This window comes from Argentina anserina, chromosome 3 (assembly GCF_933775445.1).
Source record: "Argentina anserina chromosome 3, drPotAnse1.1, whole genome shotgun sequence".
Taxonomy (NCBI): domain Eukaryota; kingdom Viridiplantae; phylum Streptophyta; class Magnoliopsida; order Rosales; family Rosaceae; genus Argentina; species Argentina anserina.
The window spans coordinates 30,298,001-30,321,181 of record NC_065874.1 but is presented as its reverse complement, the minus strand read 5'-3'; the positions used below and the strand labels follow the sequence as shown (position 1 = coordinate 30,321,181).

Sequence of the window (23,181 nt, the reverse complement as noted above, 5' to 3'; positions counted from 1 at the left end):
AGAGTGTACACGTGCTGAACACGTGACATTTTAAAAAGCCTTCATTTAGTCTCCGTCTAGTCTCAGTCAGTCTGAAAACAAAATAAAAATAGTAAAATAAAATTTTACCATCTAATCGTCAAACAACCCCAAAGTCTGTACCCGGATCCCTTACACCATTTCCGATCGCCATTTTTCCCAATTTCTAAAACCCTAATTTTTTTACAATTGAAAGGTGTGGTCATGGTGGATGGAGCTCTCGGCTATCCTCTAGTGTTGGGAGGTCGTGAAAGAGTATATTTTGTCCATTTGCCGCCATTGTTAATTAGCTCGACTTCTTGAGTGATTTTGGCCTGTGTGGATTAAGAATTGCAGGTTTTTCTAATTGATTGAATTAAAGAAGATTTCTAGATCTGCTTCGTCTAGACAAAAGTGCATAACTGCACATCAGTACATGATGTATGCTTTTCCAAGAAATTGATGGTTGTGCTTGCTTATTTGCTCGAATTGGTTCAGTCATGTCAGTTTGCACTTGCAGAAATCATTATTCATTAGTAATAAATAACCATGGCCCTGAGCAGTTTGCATTTAACTATGGTAAATCAAGCTTGTGCAGAGCTACATTTGTACTAATATTGCTACATGTCTGTTTGAACATAATACATGTCAAAACTGAAAAAGACTAACAATTGTTTGAGCCAAAACGGTTCATTTTGAGGTACTGCGTGTTCTAGGCCAATTCTTGTGGCCCAATGTGGTTTTGCTGAGTGTCTCGGAGTATATGTGATTTATTGGTTACATCAAACTTATTTGGCGAGCAAGCTATCATAGGTACAAGTTGGGATTTATTTCATTAATTGGTAATTGTCCAAGGTATATGGTAATTAATGGTGATTTGCTAAGTAACCGAGACTAATCAAAGGAGGATTTAGTGTCAAAGTAGCGGAAGTGTTGTGCAAGTGATCAAGATATGTGCAATCTAGGGGATAATGGCCGGACGTGGAAACAAGTTTGGAATATAAAGGATGCAATTACCTTAATTGCTTGAGCATACGTAATATGCATGGAGATATATATCAAAGTGCAAGTGCTTTGGTAAGTTAAGGATTGCATTCCTTAATGGTATTGCAATTATACGTGGAGTCAATGTCCAAAAGATATCATGCAAGATAGAGAGAGTCGCCACCTCTTCCGCACCATCGGCATTAGCCCTTGATGAAGGACCGGATTTGCCGCAGCCAAGTCTTCAACGCCACAATAACGCAATGCCGATGCTTCCCTCCGCAAAAACAACGCCAAACTATTCAACGCTGTCGCCGAAACCCGAAAACTGACACGAATAGAGAAACCACTAGACCTGAGTCTCTCGCCACCAACACGATCAACATCAAGAAACTTCCCGCCGTTGCCGTCATACACAACCCAGCCACGATCACCGCCTTGCCAAAGAGTAAGGTGCCACCGTTCAAACTCTCCTAGGGTTTTTTTTTTTAGAATGACAATCTCTCTTAGGGTTTGAAAACCAAGAGAACTCGGAGAAACCCGAAGCCACACTCTCGTGTTTTGGTAACTCTTAATTTTTAAATTGAACGTAAAGATTGACCTAAATAATGTCAGTTTATTGCTTGTGCATCAGTAGATGCATATTGTTAAACAGCGACAAGCGTAGCCCGTTGACCAACTGTACCGATATTGTCCCAACTTAGCCACCTCACAAGTGTTGGGTTTTAATCACAAAAGGCCTCGGTACAATTGGTTATTATTCACCCACTTATAAGCTTTATTTTATTTATCACTTCTTAGATGTGGGATCTCTCCTCTCCAATACGCCCCCTCACGTGCAACCTAATTTTTAGGTCTGCACGTGACAGATTAACATCCCACATACTGGGACAAAATAAACCAAGGTCCAGTAACCAACGACACTTGGTGACCATCTAATCGGAAACTCTCCGATGGCATGATAATGACACCCATCTTGGGCCCATGAAAAAGTGACACCTAACTCGGACTCACGATATATTGGAGGCGCGACTGCATAGAGACCCGCTCTAATACCATGTTAAACAGCGACAAGCGTGGCCCGTGGACCAACTGTACCGATATTGTCTCAACTTAGCCACCTCACAGGTGTTGGGTTTTAATCACAAAAGGTCTTGGTACAATTGGTTATTATCCACCCACTTATAAACTTTATTTTCTTTATCACTTCTTAGATGTGAGATCTCTCATCTCGAACACATATTTCAAATCAATTTCCATCACACTGTACCTCGGAGAAAGCTTCCACCAAAAGTAGAGTCTGACCTAGTTTTAGTCTCACAATAACTAGGCAGCCAGTCCCCGCAAAATCCGTGGGTACATTACCAACTGTTATATTGGTGTTATTAGAATCATGATCATTTGAAGTCAACAGTATCCTGACAGATACCTTATGACAGTTACAGACAGGGTCAATCAAATGTTACAACATGAAGATTAGATGTGTGACTTGGTAGTAGTAGCACAAAATCATCTGCCCCAAACACAGTTGCATAATGCATTCCTCAACAAGGCAAGGAGAGGGTAAGTTTTTACGGAAAAAACATACTCCCGGCACTAGTTGAAGGCTTGAAGCTAAACAACCTGATCAGTGAGCTATATGATTCTTTCTGACATGTTTTAATTTAACCATCTCCAACTCAGAAGAGGATTATACACTCAGAAAAGCCGAGTTTCTAGCCGTTATTATTTAATATTTATGGTACTTGAATTAACATGATACTGCGAGGGGGGACATATCACCTGTACCTCGAGCACTAAGAATACAATGAATCATCGTAGGACGCCCCTGATAATCACAGGTGCATCTAAATCTACATACTAGTAAGGTCAGCAAATTTATGAGCCAGAGGGCATTAAAATGTGTCTTGCGATCTTCAACTATACAACCCATCTCAGAGTAGTCCTCCCCTCCCTCCGGCCATCATCCTCGAGGGCCGTCACCACTTTGGCACTATCGGTCTCAAAATCGACATGATAGTCCTTGATGAGTGAGCCGTAGGAGCCCAACACTCATTGCCTCAAGCTCCATTTGAAGGGGAGAAAGGAACACGAGAGAAGGGCTATGCAATAGCAGCTAACCACACACCATCAGCTATTTTCCTGTTGGGAAGGTAACAGTTTATATATAATTGTCTCATCTGTCTACAGTAAGCTGGAGCTTCTGGAATTAAAAAGATTATGGCTTCAGACATCCTAAACTGTTTGACGCAAATCCATGATAGTGAGCGGCAACAGTCTAGACATCCGGCCATGGCCCGTGTTTGCGCAATGCATCCCTGATCAACCGAAAACAGTCCCACATGAAACAGAAGATAAACATTATGTATGGCAGCAAATAACAAGACTCAGGGATCAGAAGTTGGAGCAGAGAGGCAAGTGCTTGTATCCAAGAAATATAGAGAGAGGCAAGTGCTAGTAAAGCAGTAAATTTCTTTGCAATTCCAAACATACCGGTGACAATAGGAAACCTTTTGTCACCCCAAAGGGATAAGTAATATATATATATGACTATGCTGACAACGAAAACCATGATAGTTGACAGATGAGTCTCAAATGGGGAAGAGATTCCCGTTTCCGGGAACTTGGTTTGGAGTAATGAAAGTACAGAAATGATGAATGCAAGAATGGCATGAGTGGAGGTGGAAGTGGAAGGAGCAGCAGGGCGTTGCCAAAGATTGATCACTACCAGAGTGTTGAAGTAGTTGCTGATGAGCGACTGCTGCCATGTTAGCAGTACTGACTTCTGTAAAGGTTGATATATGTCTTCTAGGATAGGCCGCGAGGAGAGACATGTTCTCAAAATCAAATGACGAATCGTTTTATATATATATATATATATATAATTAAAGTGCGATAATTAAATATGTATGTGTAGATCATTCATACAAAATTTTATTCAATTTTCACAAAATCATCTGCCCCAAACACAGTTACATAATGCATTCCTCAACAAGGCAAGGAGAGGGTAAGTTTTTACGGAAAAACCATACTCCCGGCACTAGTTGAAGGCTTGAAGCTAAACAACCTGTACAGTGAGCTATATGATTCTTTCTCAAATTCAAATGACGAATCATTTATATATATATATATATATATAATTAAAATGTGGATGTCCTTATTTGACTAGTTTTTCGGTCACTTTTTCACATCTCCACTATTCAATAATTAGATATGTATGTGTAGATCATCCATACAAAATTTTATTCAATTTTCACAATTATGATTTATAATAACAATTCTGGTTTGACATATTCGGTTGTTTCATAGATTTAATAGTGTTTTGATACCTTAACGATCACTAAATTTGGTGAAATTTTGTATGGATGATCTGCACATACATATCTAACTATTGAAAAACGTATTTAGGTCATTAGGTGGCTTGTTAAACAGATGCACATCAAGTTTTTGGAATAGAGAATAGACTTCAAATTTGTAACAGAGAAGAGGAGAATGGAGAGGATGGCAGCTTAGGAAAACTGATATGATCCCAGGCGGCATTGTGGTGTTACAGTCGCACGCATTGTGTGTGTGTAGAGCATTCTCATCATTTCTCAATCCCATATTGACTAGATTCTTACATAAGCAGTGACATCATCATTATATTTTAACAGTAGTTTAGTATCAATCATGATCCATACTTCGTGTTACAGTCGCCCGCAGTGTGTATAGAGCATTCTCATCATTTCTCAATCCCATATTGACTAGATTCTTACATAATCAGTGACATCATCATTATATTTTAACAGTAGCTTAGTATCAATCATGACCCTTAAGCCGGATGACCTGCTAAACTCAACTTATTATGTCATTAGTAAATATTGATTCCCCTGTAGGGAATTTACAATGTCGTATAGCTTGTGCTATGTTTGGTAGGTCCACTCTATTACTCGGACAAAAAATTTGGTTCAAACTGTTATTTGCACATATTTGGCAATGTAATCCATGATAAAAAACTGTTCAAACATAAAATCAATCTTTGAAGATCTTTACATAAAATTAATGCGAACGGAAATCATCACTATTCTGTTTGCATTAGTTTTAGTTTAAACCATGGATTACGTTGCCGAATATGTTCAATTATAACATGATTAAATGGAGATGATCTTTAAAGATTGATTTTGTGCTAGCCGGAAGTTGTTCACCGAAGTTCACCACCGGATCTAAAACCGAGTTGGGAGAGCAATTGGAATACAGGAAACAAATAAGGTTTACTTTACCATGTAGGAATAGTTTAAGGGGTTACGCTGCATATAGTTTTCCTCTTTGGCAGAGCTGTCCTAAAGAAGAGCATGCATCATAAAATTGCCAGTCAGCTGCTCCCAACCATGTGCGTGACTTAACAGCTAGCCCAAGCCATCAACAGAAGCTCACCCTCCCTGTGATAGATAGGAAAAAGAAATGCACACTCCCTACGCAGGCATTAACCTGTTCAGGTTCAAAGGGACTATCTCAGCCTGATCTGCTCGAAACCTAACCAAAGAGGTAGTGCTCGAGCAGATAAAGGCACCCCTGGTGCGTCGTTTATGTTAATAAACTGCCACAGGATAAATCAAATGTCTATGCATCATGAAGGAAGCATTTTATTAAAGAGAAACACATGCAAAAGCAGAAAAATTAAAAAGACAGATCAAAGTCTTCAAAAGTACTAAACACACCCAACTACTGGTCTATACCACATAATGAAAATGAAAACCTAAGATCTCCATTCTGGAAAAGCCAATCACGGATGAAAGCCTCCAGTGTTGTCAAACTGGTTCCAGTTATTCTCTGCTTTATATCATCCTGAAAAGTAAAGTAAGCATATTCACACTTTAGAATTAGGAAATGAGAATAGATCAGGATCATATACTATTGTATCTGATATATATGCTGGTTGCAGAAAATTGAGAAATGCTGTTATATCGTTGATTGTTGATACAATAAATTATCATATCCAATGCTCTAATTATGTGACATGTCCCTTGAAATTACATCCCAACTCTACTGGCCCAGTTATAGATCTTGAGACTGGACTAATGTTCTATAACATGCAAATTGTATCCTTGGTTAGGAGAGATTGCAAGTGTCAAATCAACATTTGTACTTCAAAACATAATTTTCAGATCCTTTTTTGAAGCAGTTAACTATATAACAATACGAAAACTAAAAGAAGAAACGTCTACTGACCTTCACCTTTCTGCGGAGTTTACATAACTTTCTGGCAAGTAAATTTCTCCCCCAATTTCGCCATGTTGTTCTCCACTGACAATTTTCTTGGCAGCAAGAAACTCAGCACTCATGGCATCCATACCATGCTTCACAGCTTCCTCGGCAGTTCCATAACCATGCTCCTCAGCATACTTCCTAACATCCTCTGTTATCTTCATAGAGCAGAACTTAGGACCACACATTGAACAAAAGTGGGCCACCTTGGCACCTTCTGCAGGCAAGGTTTCATCATGGAAGGACATGGCGGTCATAGGGTCTAGAGACAAAGCAAATTGGTCTCTCCACCTGAATTCGAACCTTGCCTTGCTTAATGCGTCATCCCACTCTTGGGCATGTGGATGACCTTTGGCTAGATCAGCAGCATGAGCAGCAATCTTATATGCTATAACTCCAGCTTTCACATCATCCCGATTGGGCAACCCAAGATGCTCTTTAGGGGTTACATAGCAGAGAAGGGCAGTGCCTAGAGCGCCAATATTGGCAGCACCAATGGCAGAGGTGATGTGATCATATCCAGGAGCAATATCGGTTGTCAAAGGACCAAGAGTGTAGAAAGGCGCTTCATTACACCATTCCAGCTGCTTTGCCATGTTCTCAGGAATCTTATGCATCGGAACATGTCCAGGTCCTTCATTCATTACCTGTACATCTTTTTCCCATGCCCTACGGGTCAGTTCTCCCTGAGTTAAGAGCTCAGCAAACTGTGCAGTATCATTGGCATCATAAATGGAACCAGGTCTCAGCCCATCACCTATTGACAGGGCCACATCATATTGATTGCAGATGTCAAGTATGTCATCCCAGTGCTCATAAGCAAAATTCTCTTTATGATAAGCTAAGCACCATTTTGCATGAATGGATCCACCTCGTGAGACAATTCCTGTCATTCGCTTTGCTGTTAGTGGGATGTACCGTAGAAGAACCCCAGCATGGATGGTGAAGTAATCTACACCCTGCTCAGCTTGTTCAATCAGAGTTTGTCTGAACACTTCCCAGTTAAGATTTTCTGCGATTCCATCTACCTTTTCAAGTGCTTGATAGATGGGTACAGTCCCTACTGGTACAGCAGAGTTTCGTAAGATCCACTCACGCGTCTCATGAATATGGCGACCAGTAGAGAGGTCCATAACAGTGTCAGCACCCCACATAGTCGCCCATTGGACCTTATAAACTTCCTCTTCGATAGAGCTGGCAACAGCAGAGTTTCCTATGTTTGCATTAACTTTGACCAGAAACTTTCTCCCAACAATCATTGGCTCCAGCTCCAAGTGCTTCTTATTGGAAGGGATAATTGCCCTCCCGCGAGCCACTTCTGATCTCACAAACTCTGGATCAAGCTTCTCTCGGGTGGCACAATACAACATTTCCTCAGTGATAATTCCCTGCTTAGCATAGTACATCTGAGTGTATCTTGGCGTGCCCAACTTCTCTCGCCTGTCAACCCAATCTTTCCTTAGCGGAGGGAGGCCTGTCAACAAAATCACCCAAAAGAATGGGCAAGAACATGTTAATGTAAGCCTCAACCCAACAAAATCTGAGGTTCAAGTGAAAAATCTTTAGCAAAGACTATCAACAAAAAAGATAAATATAGAAACTTGTTATGCGTACCAACACGTGGGTTAATGTTTTGCGGACCACTGGTGTCATAGTTATCAAAGGCTGGTTCATCTCCAGACAGGTGAACTCGTCGAAAAGGAACTTTGAGCACATGACCAGTTTCTTCATGAATGACTTCCCTGCAGAGCATATCACAAATCAGCACATCACAACTCATTTCAGAAATGTAAATTGCTAGTGTTACTGGATGTAATAAGTTACATGTACGGTTAGGAATATCATGTAAAATCAACAAAAAAGAAAGAAAGACACACCTCTGTTCTTTTGTGCTCTTTGGAAAACACTGTTCGAATGATGGGAGAGGCAGGAAATCAGGAGAATCGGGATCAATTGTATGCCTAGGTAGATTAGGTAACTTGGCCTTCTCTGGATTGGTCGCTGGAGGATCAAAAGTTAAAGTAGCCTTAGGACCTGAGCTGATGGAACTCAGACATATCTCCTTCTTAAATGGGCTTGAAAGACGCCCCACAACATCAAACCCAGACAAGAAGGGAGTAGTGGGGAACTTTGCAGGCGAAGAGTGAGTGCCATTCTTGCAAACAACTGATGTTAAGGCACTATGCACCGATGCCATCTCTGAGACCAACAAAGAATGGAAGCATCAGAAACCCAATCCACAACAAATAGCTAAAAAAGAATTAAAACTGAAGAGTTAGGGGTGGCAAATCAACTCACTTTTCTTTTCCTGATTAAAGTCTAAAGGAAATTTGTCTCCAATCACACTCACTTTACGCAAGACATCAGATTTACAAAATCAGAAAGACAAAACATACTGAAAAAGGCACATTCTTTTGTAATTATACATACAGGGCTCCAAAGTCTGAGATATACTAGAACAAAGCAAAAGAACAACACAGCATAATACATATGATTGATCTGTTCTGTTTTCTTTTAACATCCTTATCTGCATGAACGACCAAACAACATCAATTGTTGTCGCAGAAACTGGAAATCTAATCACAATGCACTCTACACACAATTCTGTACATCCAAAACAAAATCAGACGAGTAAAACCGAAACCCGAAACTAACAATACCCAAAGTACCAAGCTTTATCAAAAAGAAAGAAAACAATATGAACAGAATTATATCAGAGCTTATATCAATTGTGCATATCGAACCAAAATCAATACAACCATAAAATTCACAATCTGGTTATATTTTAGGGGTTCGCTTACATATCTGGGGAAAAGAACCAGAAAATCAAGAACCAAGTTCAGCTATAAACAGGGCAGGTGAAGTGTTCGATCTGAGAGAGAGAGAGAGAGAGAGAGAGAGAGAGAAGAGAGACCTGGAATCTGGGGCTGAGACGTTCAATCTTATCTTGTTGTGTTGGGGTGACTGACAGTCTCTCACTGAAAGTTTCAATGGTCACTATGACAGCACTATCTGAGACTGTGAGTAAAAGCCTAACATTGCGCTGCGTTTTATAGGGGGAGTTCAACGATGAGTGCGCCTTCCCGTGCCAATCCAAAAACTACCAAAAAGGGTATTGCCTGCGTGGTCCCGTGACTTCCATCTTCTCTAGATATTTCTCTGTTTATTTTCCAAAATAGTTTCTGGTTCCTACTACTATTTGTCTATTTCGTTGTAGATGTTACAATAACTATTGAGCATCATGGACATCAAGTTGGTAAAAACTAGGGGTGGGCATAAAAAACGGAAATCCCGATCCCGTCCCGAAATTCATAGGGACGGGACGGAGGTCTAAAAACGTCTGTCCCGTCCCGATCCCGTCCCGTTTCATAATAGTGGGACGGGACGTGGGACGAATAATTTTTATCCCGCTTCGTCCCGTCCCGTCCCACCTTTAATAAAAACTTAAAAATTCTTATATATTTGTATCAAAATGAAACTAATTTATGTTCTTAATAACTCCAAAATTATATCAACTCAAATAGTAATGGTAAATTATAATATTTTGAACATAATATGCATTTTTTTGTTAAAATTTCATTATTAAATGTTACTTTGTTAATGAAAAAGTAAAAATATATATTTTTATTTAATTTTATATGAAGGTGGGATTTGTCCCGTCCCGTCCCGATCCCGTCCCGTCCCAACCGGGATTAATCCCGAGTGTGATGGATTCTTAAAAACCCTCGTCCCGTCCCGATCCCGTCCCGCTTTAAAAGAGTGGGACGGGACGTGGGATGAGCCCCGTCCCGTCCCGTCCCGTCCCATCCCGTGCCCACCCCTAGTAAAAACCCTGGTGTAGATACAACATACCCAGGCTTGAGTTGAACACGAGTCTATTTACGGTGGCTACAAGGGCAGAATCATGTTTTTGTGAAAACTGTGTAATCTCGATTTGTTTTAATCTTTCATACAAAGAGGAGTTTTCTCGTATTGTCTTGGTCAGTTGGCTAGAAGTGAATTTGTTGGGATTGATATACGTCTCGACCAAAGTACCTGATTCAGCAACAACGAAGACAACACGAAAATGCTGTAAACTACTGATGCAGGAAAAGAGAAGACTTCAACTCCTTTATTCCCATCATTTAACCTAAGACTTGCCCTGTTTAGCAGCTTGTTACCCTTGATTCACTGATAGTTAGGACATCAGAATGGGAGACATGAAGAGCATTCACTAAAAACAACCGAATCAATAAGACATTGTAAAGGGACGAAAGAAACAAAACCACATGAACCGGTGGTCCTTTTGAGGTTAAGCTTTCCAATTCTTCCCTGGCTAGAACCAAAAGAAAAAAATTGGATAGGTTGCTTTCAGAAAAGGACACTGATATTTATTTTGAAAAAAATATCAATGTATCAAAATCACTATATATCATCTGCAATTGCTATACAGAATTTCTCTGAATTGCTTTGGACCAAATGTAACATATCATGTCTCTGATCACAATGAAAACAATAGAAAAGCAACTTCAAAATCATTCAACTCAGATTTTCTCCTACAAATTCTATCAAAAATCCAGTACTCCAGCCAGGTATCAATGATACATAAAGAAAATTTCATAATAATGAATACACAAATCATATCTAATCCAACTGCGAAAGCAAAACGACCACAGCAAGGGGAATAAAGTCAAAAAATAATGACCACAAGAAAGAAAAAGCCAACTGACCAACGACCACATCTAATGACCGTAGCATTTGATTCCAGTTTCCGTACACCAAAGCCAAACTGGCCATAACAAGAATTCATTTATGCACACCATTCATCTGAACTCCTTCAACCAATAAAAGAGGAATATATCTATCATATAACAAATATTGTATACAGTTCACGAACAAAATGAACCAGATATCGTAAACAGCTTGAGGGCAATTACAATTGCTGATAGCCAGATAATGTGATCAACAGTTGAAATTGCTTATCTTCGCAAAGAGCCAGACAATATGTAGTTATTAACAGTCAATGTACAATAGTTTCGTTTACCAACCCGCCTGAAATGCAGTTGATATTGCCGGTACACTCGTGAAGGCTCGGGCAGATATAAATCACCTTTTTTCTTATCCCTATTCACTGGCTGGGTGGGAAAAGTGTGAGTTCAAACCAAGAGCTGAAGAGTAGGTTGGGACTTTTAAAAATGAACCCAAAATTCACCATAAGAAAATATACAGAGTTGTGAAGGTGAGTTGCTGCCAATCAATAGGATGAATTCACCGACTAGACAGTGGCAAAAAGGATATAAGTGACTCCCTAATTTACTTGGCATTAGGGAGTAGGAGCAAGATGGTTTAGTTATTAACCAGAGGTGGTTTGCAATGGGAGAAGAGTCTTCTGCTTGCCTTTAATAAAGACATCAAGTTCTGCAGGTGCAACCACCAATTTTAACCACTCGTGTAGCTCTTCACCTTCTACTTTCTCTTTTTCTGAGAAAGAAATAGATTGGAAAATCATATCAACCATATGAGTTACTTTTATGATGTAAGCACAAAGTCCACATCATAAACTGAAAGTTGAAAACTATGATGAGCACAAAATTATATTGAGATAATAAATAACAATAACAATCTTATTCTTTTAAAAACAAACATGAACAAGCATCTTTCAGTACACCACAACTTTTTCCCTTCTTAACAAACTGGCCTATATGTCAAAAATACCCATATAGAAAGTTCCATTCAATATCTCCTGAGCAATGTCCTGTGGTTTCTACATTAATCTAAAATTTGCATATAGCATGATGCTTTTTCAAAGTTACAAGACTAAGAACGTATGAGATGACATAATATAATAACTAGATAAGCAAAGAGGAGAACAAGGACGAAAAATATCACCTTCCAAATGAGCACCAAGGCCCTCCAAAACAACAGGATTAGCACGCACAACACAAAGGGCTACCTCCATAGCAGATTGCAGCAATTCTTGAGTCTCTCGTTGAGCAAGATCAACAAGGTGTCCCTGTTGAAATCAGTCTAGGATCAGCATTTACAGAAAGTATATTAACAGGGAACATAATTTAAATACACAGGACCTGATCCCTTCCAAAAATTCCTCCAGACTCATCCATTCCACCAGCAGAGAGAGTGCCTATAGACACGGGGCCGATTTTCTCATTAAGACCATACTCAGATACTGCTTTATATGCCATTTCTGTGGCTCGTCGTATATCATCAAGGGCTCCAGTTGATACACGACCTGAATATACAAACTCCTCCGCTGCGCGTCCACCAAGAAGTGTAACCAGACGCCCACGTAATTCATCAATGAAGAGTAAATATCTATCTTCACTCGCTGGAGGAGTATAAGTAAAGCCCAATGCACCCCCGGTCCTTGGCAATATGCTCAGTTTCTGTCAACATGAAGTAAATGTTATAGTTCTGTACATAAAGTCGTTATGAGTTCGTTTCAAGAAAAAAAAAAGGTCCATTGACAAGATATTGTCTAAGCAGGACTTCAATTACCTACAAACTCTTGCAAATGATTTCAAATTACTTGTATAGAAACATCATTTGATCTATAAAAGATTTCCAATGGGAAGCAAAAACAAGAAAAAAAAATGAAATAACTAACCTCCACACGTGGTTGTCCAGCAACAAGACTTGCAATAGCTGTCCCTACAACTGCATGACCCGCCTCATGTCGTGCAACTACACCTTTCTCACATCCCTGCAACTTGGCAGTCTTCTTTTCAATTCCCTATAACAATAGTTTCAACGAAGAGAACACAGGGTTAGCAAACATTAATAACACATGAGAGAGTGAGAGAGTGAGAGAGTGAGAGAGAGAGAGTTACAGCTATTGATCTCTCCACAGCCTGAATGAAATCAATCCTTTCCACAACCACCTTGCTTTCTCTTCCGGCCAACAAAGCAGCTTCATTCACCAAATTTGCAAGATCAGCCCTGTAGAAAATGTACTGAAACATTAAGCGGATATGTAGTCACAAGTGTAACTTCTTCTCCAACTGCTTAATTTTTAGTAAGGTTACCCAGTAAAGCCTGTGGTCATAGAAGCAATGTCACCAAGGTAAACGTCTTTAGCTAAAGGAAGTTCCTTTTTGGAAACATGCACTTTGAGAATTGATTCTCTTCCAATCCTATCAGGCGTTTCCACCTAACAATTTATACACACAAAGATGTATGATTACATGAGGGGAAATTTAATTTAAGTGAGGCAGGATTCATATCATTATTGACATATGGATAAGGAATAGGACTGTAATACAAACCATAACAACACGATCGAATCTCCCTGGTCGACGAAGTGCCGGGTCTAAAACATCTGCACGATTTGTAGCTCCAAGAACAATAACCGCCGAGTTGCTGTCAAACCCATCCATCTCCTGCAAGTTGAATTAAAATTCATCTGATATAAATTAATAACAGCTACATAAACCTCAATACGATTATGTTGTGGCCAAAGTTACTGAAATGCCAAATACCAAGTAACATCAAGATCCTTACAGTGAGCAACTGATTCAATGTTTGTTCTCTCTCATCATTACTAACAATGCGGTGTTTCCCATCACGACTTTTTGCCACAGCATCTATCTGCAAAACAGAAGAAATGTAAGATTTCATCCACTGTAGTAGGTCAAGAATCAAGATAGTTAAGCAACATGATCACATATAGAAATCCAAACCTCATCAATAAATATTATTGATGGCGCTTCCTTTTTGGCGCGCGCAAATAGATCCCTTACACGAGAGGCACCCATGCCAACATACAGCTCTACAAACTCACTAGCAGAGCAACTTATGAAGGGTACTTCAGCTTCCCCAGCCACAGCCTTTGCAAGAAGAGTCTTACCTGTCCCAGGAAGACCCACCTGCAAGATATACAAGCCACTTACTAATCTTTAATTAAACAATGAGGGATTAATGTACCATTCCGAACATTCCAAATTATTGGTATCAATATTTCTTACAAAACATAATTTTTTAACTATGTGAAACGGTATAACAAGAAAAATATACTATTTAGTTGGGAGCACTCTATACTAATTACTTATACCGTGGGAGAATTCTAATTTGACCATTAAAGAATTTGGATTCAAATTTGACCATCAAAAGAATAAAGCTCACCAACAGAACACCACGGGGAGGACGAGCACCAAGTCGTATATACCTGTCTGGATTCCGAAGAAATTCCTGGCAAGGAGACATCAGATTATATAATATTGAAATGCATGAATATAATAAATCAGTAAGACAGTTATGCCTCCTAGGCTCCTACAAGACCAATGATCTAATGTTGATTTATAAGTAAATTGAGCGTCAAGCATACCACAATCTCCTCTAGCTCCTCTTTAGCCTCGTCAACGCCAGCAACATCAGCAAAGGTTATTGCTTCCGAGGGTTCAGATGTTTTCACACCACCAGAGCCACCGGGTTTCCTATTCCTAATCTGACCAGCTGTATGCTGTACAGAAGCACACATTTACTAAGAATCATGTTGTACAAGTTTCATAGGTACAAAGAGTTACAAAAGGTCGAAAAACATGCATGCGCACCTGAGTAAAGCTTACAGGGAACCGGTGGAGAAGCCCTGCAAGCACAGCAACATAAAACAGAGCTATCTGCAAAAGGCAGAACCAATGCCAATAAATTAGAACTACATCGCATAAAGTACTGGTAAATTCCTTTCAAAAAAAAAAGTACTGGCAAATTCTGTTATAAAACTCTAACCATAACTGCTCATGTTTTAACTACTCTAATAACTACTTGTAAGTTGTAACTAACAAAAGTGGTTACTTCACAGATATCAACATTTCTATACCAAGCTCAGCCGAAAACTCACCATTGCAGAGTTCATGAATCCGCCGGAGCGCTTATCCGGCGACCCAAACTCCACCTCATTCTCAAGCATCTTCTCATACGGCGTCTTGATATCAGTCGGCCTAGTAGTAGTATACACCACCCTCCTCGCCGGCACCGCACTCATCAAAGCCTCCGACTCCTGCTTACTAAAACCACCACTAGCACTCATCACCTCACTCACCACCTCACCACTAGCTGGCTCCGATTTCAGCTTAAACATCACATGAACCCCATCCACCTCCACCTTCTGCACCTGGTTAGTATTAATCTTACTCAAAAAGTCACTATACGGCACACTAATAAACGTCGTCGGCGGCCTCGGGTCGGACCCGGGTAACGATATTCCGGGCCGGAGCAACCGCATAACGAAAATCACAATCCCTAACTGCAGCAACAGAATCCCAATCTCCTGAGCCTGAACAATCGGCTGCCACTTCCATTTCCCACCCTTCGAAAACCACCAGCTCTCCTTCTTCTGCTTCTCTCCTCTCCTCGGATTCGACGCCGCCGGCGAGCTCGGACTCGGCGCCGGCGTCTCGCTGCTCACACTCCCCTGGCTTTCCCCGGCCTCGCTCTTCTCGCCGGAATCGCCCTCCGGCCCGCTCGCCAAAACCCTAACCGTCCTCAACCTCCGGCCAAGCCCGAAGCTTTTCTCCGAGACTCTCAGAGCTGTCGGGAGCGGCGCCGCGGCCGAAAGGCGGCGTTTTGCGTCGGGGTTCAAAACCCTAGATTGAAGGAAGAAGAAGCCCAATCTGTTGTGATTGGGATTGGAATGTAAGTAGAACCGAGTGTGGATTTTTGGCCGGAAATACTCCACCGTCGCCGACGACATGGCAGACCGGAAAAGAAACCCTAACGAATCCAGAAACGGAAATTCAAAAAGTTCGTATATTTATACACAGAGCTATATCAATTTTCTACCCTAATTTTTGCGAGTTTCGAAGAATTTCAATTTTGTCTATGAATGAAGGTTTTGATTTTGTTGAGGTAAAGGTTGGAACTTTGGGCCTTCAGAAGAGAGGGGTAAGGAAGACGAGAGATTTGAACTTGGGATGTGGACCGTTGGATGAGGACGAGGGTGAAGATCTCAGCCGTTAGGTTTTTTATTTTAATGGGTTTTACTTTCGATGTGGGGCCTGCATGGGTAACGCTATCCATTTTGGTTGAGTAACGTGGAAAGGGATCGTCTGTGTCGCGGGGCGGGAGTGTGGTGGTCTGAGGTAGGATGGAGTGACACGTGTGTAATTACGCCACCAGTGTTTATCGATTTTGACATTTTGTGGCGGAGTTAGGAGGACCGCAGGACTTGATTCCTCCATGAAATTATCTTCATCTTTAGTGTTACTAATTCGATCTTTAAGCACTACATGATCATCTTCAAGTCTTATAAGAGCATCCGCACCCATAAAATGATTTTACTCAAGGAAAAGTGGTTCCAGAAGCAAATTTTATTTCAAACAAATCGATTTCATATTTTGCTCAAGCAAATCGATTTTTTCACACACCTATTTACAATTTGCTTGAGTAATTCAATTTTATCTTGTTGTAAAATGATTATTTTTTTACCAGATATATTTACAACCAATAATGATGTGCCACGTATCATTATCGACTCGATATTATCCAAAATTTCCGATAAGATTTTCGACTAATAGAGAATTGACAAGTGTCATTGCCACGTGTCGTTGTCTGTAAAATAATTGGAGCAGATTTCCGATAAGATTTTCGACTAGTAGAGAATTGACACGTGTCACTGCCACGTGTCAATGTCGGCAAAATAATTGGACCAGATTTCTGGTAAGATTTTCGACCAATTTGCTATTAAATGTCTAATATCAGTCATTCTATACTCACACCATTGTGAAGAATTTAATTCATATAATCAAATAAAAATTATAATATGATAAAACAATATACTTACTTCGTCCATTAGCGAAGTGCCGCTAGCTATACGTTGTCGTGACGCCGCCAAACATTCGCCCCATTTTTGCAAGAGTAGCTTGAACTTGTTGTAGTGAGAAGCGAGCGGGATTCGGGTCCTTGGCTCATTCGGAGGTTTCTCACCCGGTGCTAGCACCCAATTTTGCATATAATCGGCATGAATTGTCTCCCACAATTTGTCCCTCTTTTGTTTGTTACCGTCATATTCATCAATGCTATGACGGACAAAAAAAATGCACATTTGTAAATCTTCGGAAGAAATCCAATGGGTGCCCATTATTTTGAACAAAAATGCTAAATGAAATAAGAGAGAGATGGAGGAAGATGTGAAATTTGTTGTGCACAAATTGGTGTGAGTTGATCAAATATTGAAATAGTATTTATAGGCAAATTTTTGGGAGAGTTTTGAAAATTTTGGGATTTTTTTACTATTTTTTTAGTTTATATTCGTTCTGATCAAATAGTAACCGTTGCCTATTAATTCTGACCGTTAGATCGAAATTTCTGATTCAAAATGGAATGCCCAGATCTATTATACAATTGGCCCATTCGCTAAGCCACGTGTCAGCCATTCATTGGCTCGTTAAAATTTTTAAAATCTTTTACTGGTGCGTGCATTGCACACGCCAAACAGAAAAAAAAAATTAACTCGCGCCTGACGTCACCCACGTGTCGTGGGCTCCGCCAGGCGGTTGAGCAATCGCCGGAACAAACTTTGCTCGAGCGGAGGGGCGAGCAAACTATTCCGGTTGACTGGGCGAGCACCTCTCATCTGGTGCGAGATCGAAAATCGGTTTGCTCGAGCAAACCAATCGGTTCCCGTCGCTGCTCGAGCACCAGCTCCTCAACTGCTCACCGGTGCGGATGCTCTAAGAACAACATCATGTTGGAGTGACGCTAACTCAATCGCGCTAAATATCGTTTGTTTAACAAAATCGTGTTATGCAAAGCCCTAGACAACTAAGATAGCTATCTGAGAAATAAAAATGAAAAACTAATAATCTTATTAGTGTTTATTTTTGTTTTAAAATCACTTGGTGGTAGTGAGGTGGTGTTGAGTCTGGTGGCAAACATATTTGTTAAGCGCCTAAGTGAGACGTTTATGGCAAGTTGCTTGGTTTTGAGTTTGTTCGTGGTGCTTTAAAACTTCTAATGCATGCTACGTGAAACTATAGTCGATAATTGATTTTACAACTCCGACCACGTGCAGCCGAAAGATTTCGGGGACATAATATGCACTAGAGCACCATAAAACTTTCAACTAATATACTCCTCCTCTACTAGTCCAATTTTGCCATCTATTGGACCTTAACCGCAAGCAATGTGTAAGTGAAAAACAACCGCCAAATTTTTTTGGAATACCTGTTTGCTATTTTATAATCCTTACTGCGTCATATGAATGATGGAGGAGAAAGAGAAGCTGAAGTAGTCCTACAATGAAGGATCTAACAGAGCCACCAGCCAAGCAAAAATTAAAATTTCTATTATTGGAAAACCCAAATCCAGAGCCTCACTGGAAAAACAAAGCAAATATTGTGATACTTCACCATTTTTGTGGCTCCTTGTTTCTTGTCAAGCTCTTCGTTTTGTGCTTCTTACATTCTCTTATGGTTTTCTACCAAAAACATCATCCCCCATTTCTTGATTTCCTGCTGTTTTCCACTCATCTCTTTGCTTCACCGAAACCCGAGTTTCAATTCTATCCAGAATATGGGTTTGCTTCTAAATAATTGTACATATCTAAGTTCCTAGTACTACTGCCCGAATTGTGCTAGGTTTGAATGTGTGTATACCCTCATAGGTCTTTGAAATTCACTTAGTTTTCGTATTGGTTCAGTTCTTGTAAAGATTGTAGATATGGGCGTTGGTGCAGAGGATGTACTAGTTTGTGTATCGAGGTTCCTTCACTTTTCGATGAAGACGAGTTCTGTGTGTGCGCAGAAGCACCCCATTGTTATAGGCGCTTTGTTGTTCTTGTTCCTCCTTTATGTATTTTTCAATATATTTGTTTTCTTCTCTCCATTTCTCGTCTGCGTTGCTCTGCTTCTTAGAATTTTTTACACTTCTGGAGGACTGATAATCCTAGAAGCCAAAGAAAGAAGTAATCCATGTAAACATTCTGGATCTGTTGGTGTGGTTTATAGAGACGAGAGCTCTTGCTTACTGAAGCAGAAGAGCAGACGAACTAATGTCAAAAGGATAGAATGGGATACACAGGCCAAGGCGGGAAAAGACTTGCCATTGAGATCTCCTAATGATTTGGTTAGTAAAACTATGTTGCTTGCCAAAGAAGTAAAGGCTTTGAACATGCGCCAGAAAGAAAGAGCATTTGATCATGGAGAGAGTTCCAGTGCAAAGAGGTCCTCGGTTGAATCCATTGTGTTTGATGACGATCATTCGATCCTAGATTCTGATCGAGATATCTTATCATCAAGCTCGTCCGATGACGAGTCTGAGAAATTTGAAGGTGGGAGGAAGGAAGAAGCAGCACAACAGGATGGGACTAAGGCAGTGCAGTGGACAGACGATGATCAAAGAAATCTTCTTGATCTTGGACTTTCCGAGATTGAACGAAACAAAAGGCTAGAGAGTTTGATTGCCAGAAGAAGAGCAAGAAAGTTATTCAAAATGCAAATTGAGAAAGGCCTAATTGACCTGGACACTATTCTACCAAGTCAGATTGCTCCCCTGTATATTGCAAGAAACAACCCATATATTGCTGAAATGGATGGCATGGAAACACCTGGTTCAGCCCCTTCAGTAATGTTTCCAGCAAAAAACCCATTTGATCTTCCATATGATCCACTGGAGGAGAAGCCTGATCTTAAGACAGACAGTTTCCAACAAGAATTCACAACAGTCACCCAGAGAGACATGTTATATTGTAGGCATGAGAGCTTCTGTTACGGCGCTGCTTACCCATTAGAACCCAGGAAGAGAGCATTAGATGGACTTGGGTTCTCAAGATTCAAAAAGCAATCAAGTAATGCAGAGTTTTCATCTGTCTATTTCCATGTTCCCGAAATTGCCTCTGTTAATTGTAATGTTCCTGGCTGTAAATTTTTCCTGCAGGTTTGGGACCTCATGATAGGCGTATTGAAAGAATGTTGTCAAACAAAGGAGAGCACGACGAGCTTGTTGAAACCCTTTTGGCAGAAGTTGAAGCATCAAGCATCTCCCATATTGACAGCATTTCTGAAGTTGTTGACAGTGAAACTACAACACCAAATCAAGCAACAACTTTAGCTGAATGCAAAGACGAGAAAAGTAGAAAAACTCAAAAACAGACTGATACTGAAGGAATGAGAAAGATGAAAAATGATCAAAATGTGGCTGTAATGTCTACTAGAAGTGAAGCTCGCGTGGAGCAACAGGTAACTGATGACAGCAATGATGAGTCAACCTCATCGGAAGAAGATGAACGACGTTATACTGCCGCTAAATCTGGATACTCTCAACATGCAGCATCAAGAATGGGACGTGCTCCACCTAAACCTTTGAACTGTTCCCTTCCTAGCCCATCAAATGAAAAAAGTTTTTTTTATCCAGAGAGAGGTCCTTGTCACACTCCCACCTGCTCTATCGCTTCTGATCTGCAGGTAGAGGTTTCAGACATTGGTTCACCTCCGCTAACAGTTGATGGAGCCAATTCACCCACTGATAGAGAATCACTGAACTTAGATGGGGACTTCGAGAGAGAGTACATGTGGGCAGCATCATCATCTCAATCATCCAGAATGGAAGAAAATGAACCAAAATTCAGGGACATGCGTGGCTTGAATGAGGAGGACTTAGCAAACATGGCATCTTTGGGACACAGTATGACCACCAAGGATGTTGCTGAATCCACCATGCAGTTGCAACAGCCAGATGAGCTAGATGACACGTACTCATTGTCATCTACGATTACAGGACTACAAGCAGACAGTAGAACCCATTCAATGAGTTTAGAGGATGTCAGGCAAGTAGTGGAAGAAGTTGGGAAGCCAAGCATTTCTGGTTTGTCAAATGCACCTTCACCAGTAAATCAGGCCGAAAAATTGGAGTCGTCAGAGAAGTTGGTAGCTCTACCAAAGGTCAGTAATTTAAGCTGCACCAAAGTAATATAGTTAAAAACAACTTCTATCCATTTTCTATAAAAAAAAATTTCTAAAACCCATGTTAGAAACTAATCACTCAGCTTTGTCAACAATAAATCTAAAACATCAGTAAAAAAGCATTTGATTATGTTATATGGTTTCTGTGTTATATTCTCTACTAATGAGATCTTAAAGTGTGTGGCACTGAAAGCAGAATTGATAAAAACTGGTTGGACTCATGTTCTCATGTTCATATTTAATAGGGAAAATGCAAGTCTCCACCGAAGCCAACTGAGGAAGCCAACATAATACAGAAAATAACATCTGAAGATGCCTCGTTAAAAGGAACAGAACCTGCTGCAGAATTGAAAACACCAGCTAACGAAATTAGTAGTGTATTCCAAAAGGCAACAAATCTGAAAAACACAGACAAGACAGCAAATGTAAAGCAGAAAGAATCAGAGTCAGCTCGTGAACTGAAAACCCCTATAGGAGAATTCGCAAGTGTACAGAAAAAGGCTGCAGACACTCCGGGAGAATTGAAAAAAGCAGCTGAAGAAATCGGGAGTGTATCACAGGAAGTATCAGAGGCTCCTTTAGAAGTGGAAAAACCAACTGAAAAAATTGATAGTGATTCGAAAGAAGTGACAGAGGCTCCTGCAAAGTTGAAAAAAGAAGTTGATAAAGTAGAAAGTTCATCGCAAGAAGCAACAATGGCTGCTACAGAATTGAAAAAAACAGATGAAGTTGGAAATGTATCAGTAAAATCAGTAGAAGCTCCTACAGAACTGAAAAACTCAACTGAAGAAGTTGGGAGTGTATTGCAAAAATCAAAAGAAGCTTCCGCAGAATTAAGAAAATCAGTTGAAGAAACAGCAGGTGTTTCACAGAAAGCAGCAGTGGCTCCTGTAGAATTGAAAAAATCAAATGAAGAATCAATAGAGGCTCCTTCTACAGAGCTGAAAACATCAGTTGAGGGCATAGCTAGTGTTTCCGAGAAATCAGCAGAGGCTGCTTCAGATTTGAAAAAATCAGCTGAAGAAAGTGGGACAGTAACAAACAAAAAAACCGAGGTTCTTCAGGCGTTGAAGGAACCAGAGAAACAAAATGAAAACTTAAAACAAAACGACGCAGAGGCTAATGCAGATGTGAGAAACAAAGCTACAGAGGTTCCATCTAAAGTGAAAGACCAAGATGAAGACACTGGAAGCTCAACGGAAATGGCCAGTAAGACTGCTGTAAAATTGAAAAACCCAGCTACAGAAACTGGAAGTGTATCAGAAATTGCAACAGGGGATACCGCAGAAACGAATAAGTCTTCTGTAGATACTGGAAGTGTATCACAAAATGCAACACGTGCTAGTGCAGAATTGAAAATACCAGCTGAATTAAGTGGCAGCATACCACAAAAAGAAGTAGAGACACCAGCGGAAATTACAAAAACTGTCGAAGACATTGCAAATGTGTCGCATAAAGCATCTGAGGTTGTTGCAGAACTGAAAAGTCCAGCTGAAAAAAGTGAAAATACAACTGGAAAAACAAAAGAGGTTGCGGCCATGTTGAAAAGCCCAGCTGAAGAAGCTGGAAACGTGTCACAAAGAGAAACAGAGGTTGCTGCAGAAATGAAAGAAACAACTGACGAGATTGGAACTATAGCACAAAAGGCAAAAGAGGCTGCGACAGAATTGAAACATTCAGCACAAGAAATAAATAATGTAACACAAGATAAAGTTGAGGCTCCTGCGGAAATGAAACAACCAGTTGAAGAAATCAAAACATGACAAACAGATTATTGAAGATACTGGAGATGTATGATGTTCAGAAAGGTAAACAAGATATATGAGTTCAACATCTCAGTAACAGTTTTTCTTTTGGACAACCAAGCAAGATTTTACAAACTTCGTTATGTTTTGCTTCGTATAGTTACATTTCATCACACTAAATATTTTAAGTTCTGTACTGGATAATAACTAAGATTAAAATAACTGAGACTAATGTATACAAACTTTGTTGAATTTAACAGGAACCTGAAGACTTATAACTGAAATCAGTGATCTAAGTAATGAGCGACAGGGAAGACATA

The 23,181-nt window shown here is 40.1% G+C and overlaps 2 protein-coding genes across 8 annotated transcripts; one reads left to right on the top strand and one right to left on the bottom strand.

Annotated features, from left to right (window-relative positions):
* Window positions 1-4,826: 4,826 nt before the first annotated feature.
* Window positions 4,827-16,060, bottom strand: LOC126789505 (phosphomethylpyrimidine synthase, chloroplastic). 7 transcript variants are annotated; one of them, XM_050515669.1, is made up of 13 exons: window positions 15,059-16,060; window positions 14,772-14,837; window positions 14,546-14,680; window positions 14,344-14,409; window positions 13,902-14,087; window positions 13,723-13,809; window positions 13,488-13,601; window positions 13,248-13,372; window positions 13,053-13,161; window positions 8,103-8,422; window positions 7,840-7,967; window positions 6,190-7,699; window positions 5,580-5,805 (listed from the first exon to the last, which is right to left on the bottom strand). In XM_050515669.1, the coding sequence occupies exons 1-12, from the start codon at window positions 15,908-15,910 to the stop codon at window positions 6,192-6,194; spliced, it is 3,696 nt and encodes a 1,231-aa protein (XP_050371626.1). In that variant the 5' UTR covers window positions 15,911-16,060; the 3' UTR covers window positions 5,580-5,805; window positions 6,190-6,191. The 7 variants fall into 7 exon arrangements, 5 of the variants coding, with proteins under 5 accessions (XP_050371626.1, XP_050371623.1, XP_050371624.1 ...); XM_050515665.1 differs by lacking the exons at window positions 5,580-5,805; window positions 6,190-7,699; window positions 7,840-7,967; window positions 8,103-8,422 and adding exons at window positions 11,052-11,685; window positions 12,094-12,217; window positions 12,291-12,608; window positions 12,830-12,955; XR_007671533.1 differs by lacking the exons at window positions 13,053-13,161; window positions 13,248-13,372; window positions 13,488-13,601; ... (4 more) ...; window positions 14,772-14,837; window positions 15,059-16,060 and adding exons at window positions 4,827-5,532; window positions 8,524-8,574; window positions 8,656-8,966 and having other exon boundaries at window positions 5,717-5,805; window positions 8,103-8,424.
* A 2,816-nt stretch (window positions 16,061-18,876) lies between these two features.
* On the top strand, window positions 18,877-22,879 carry LOC126787460 (uncharacterized). Its single transcript, XM_050513343.1, is given in 3 exon segments — window positions 18,877-20,206; window positions 20,209-21,095; window positions 21,362-22,879. Coding segments are annotated over 3 exon segments (3,735 nt in total).
* Window positions 22,880-23,181: the final 302 nt, after the last annotated feature.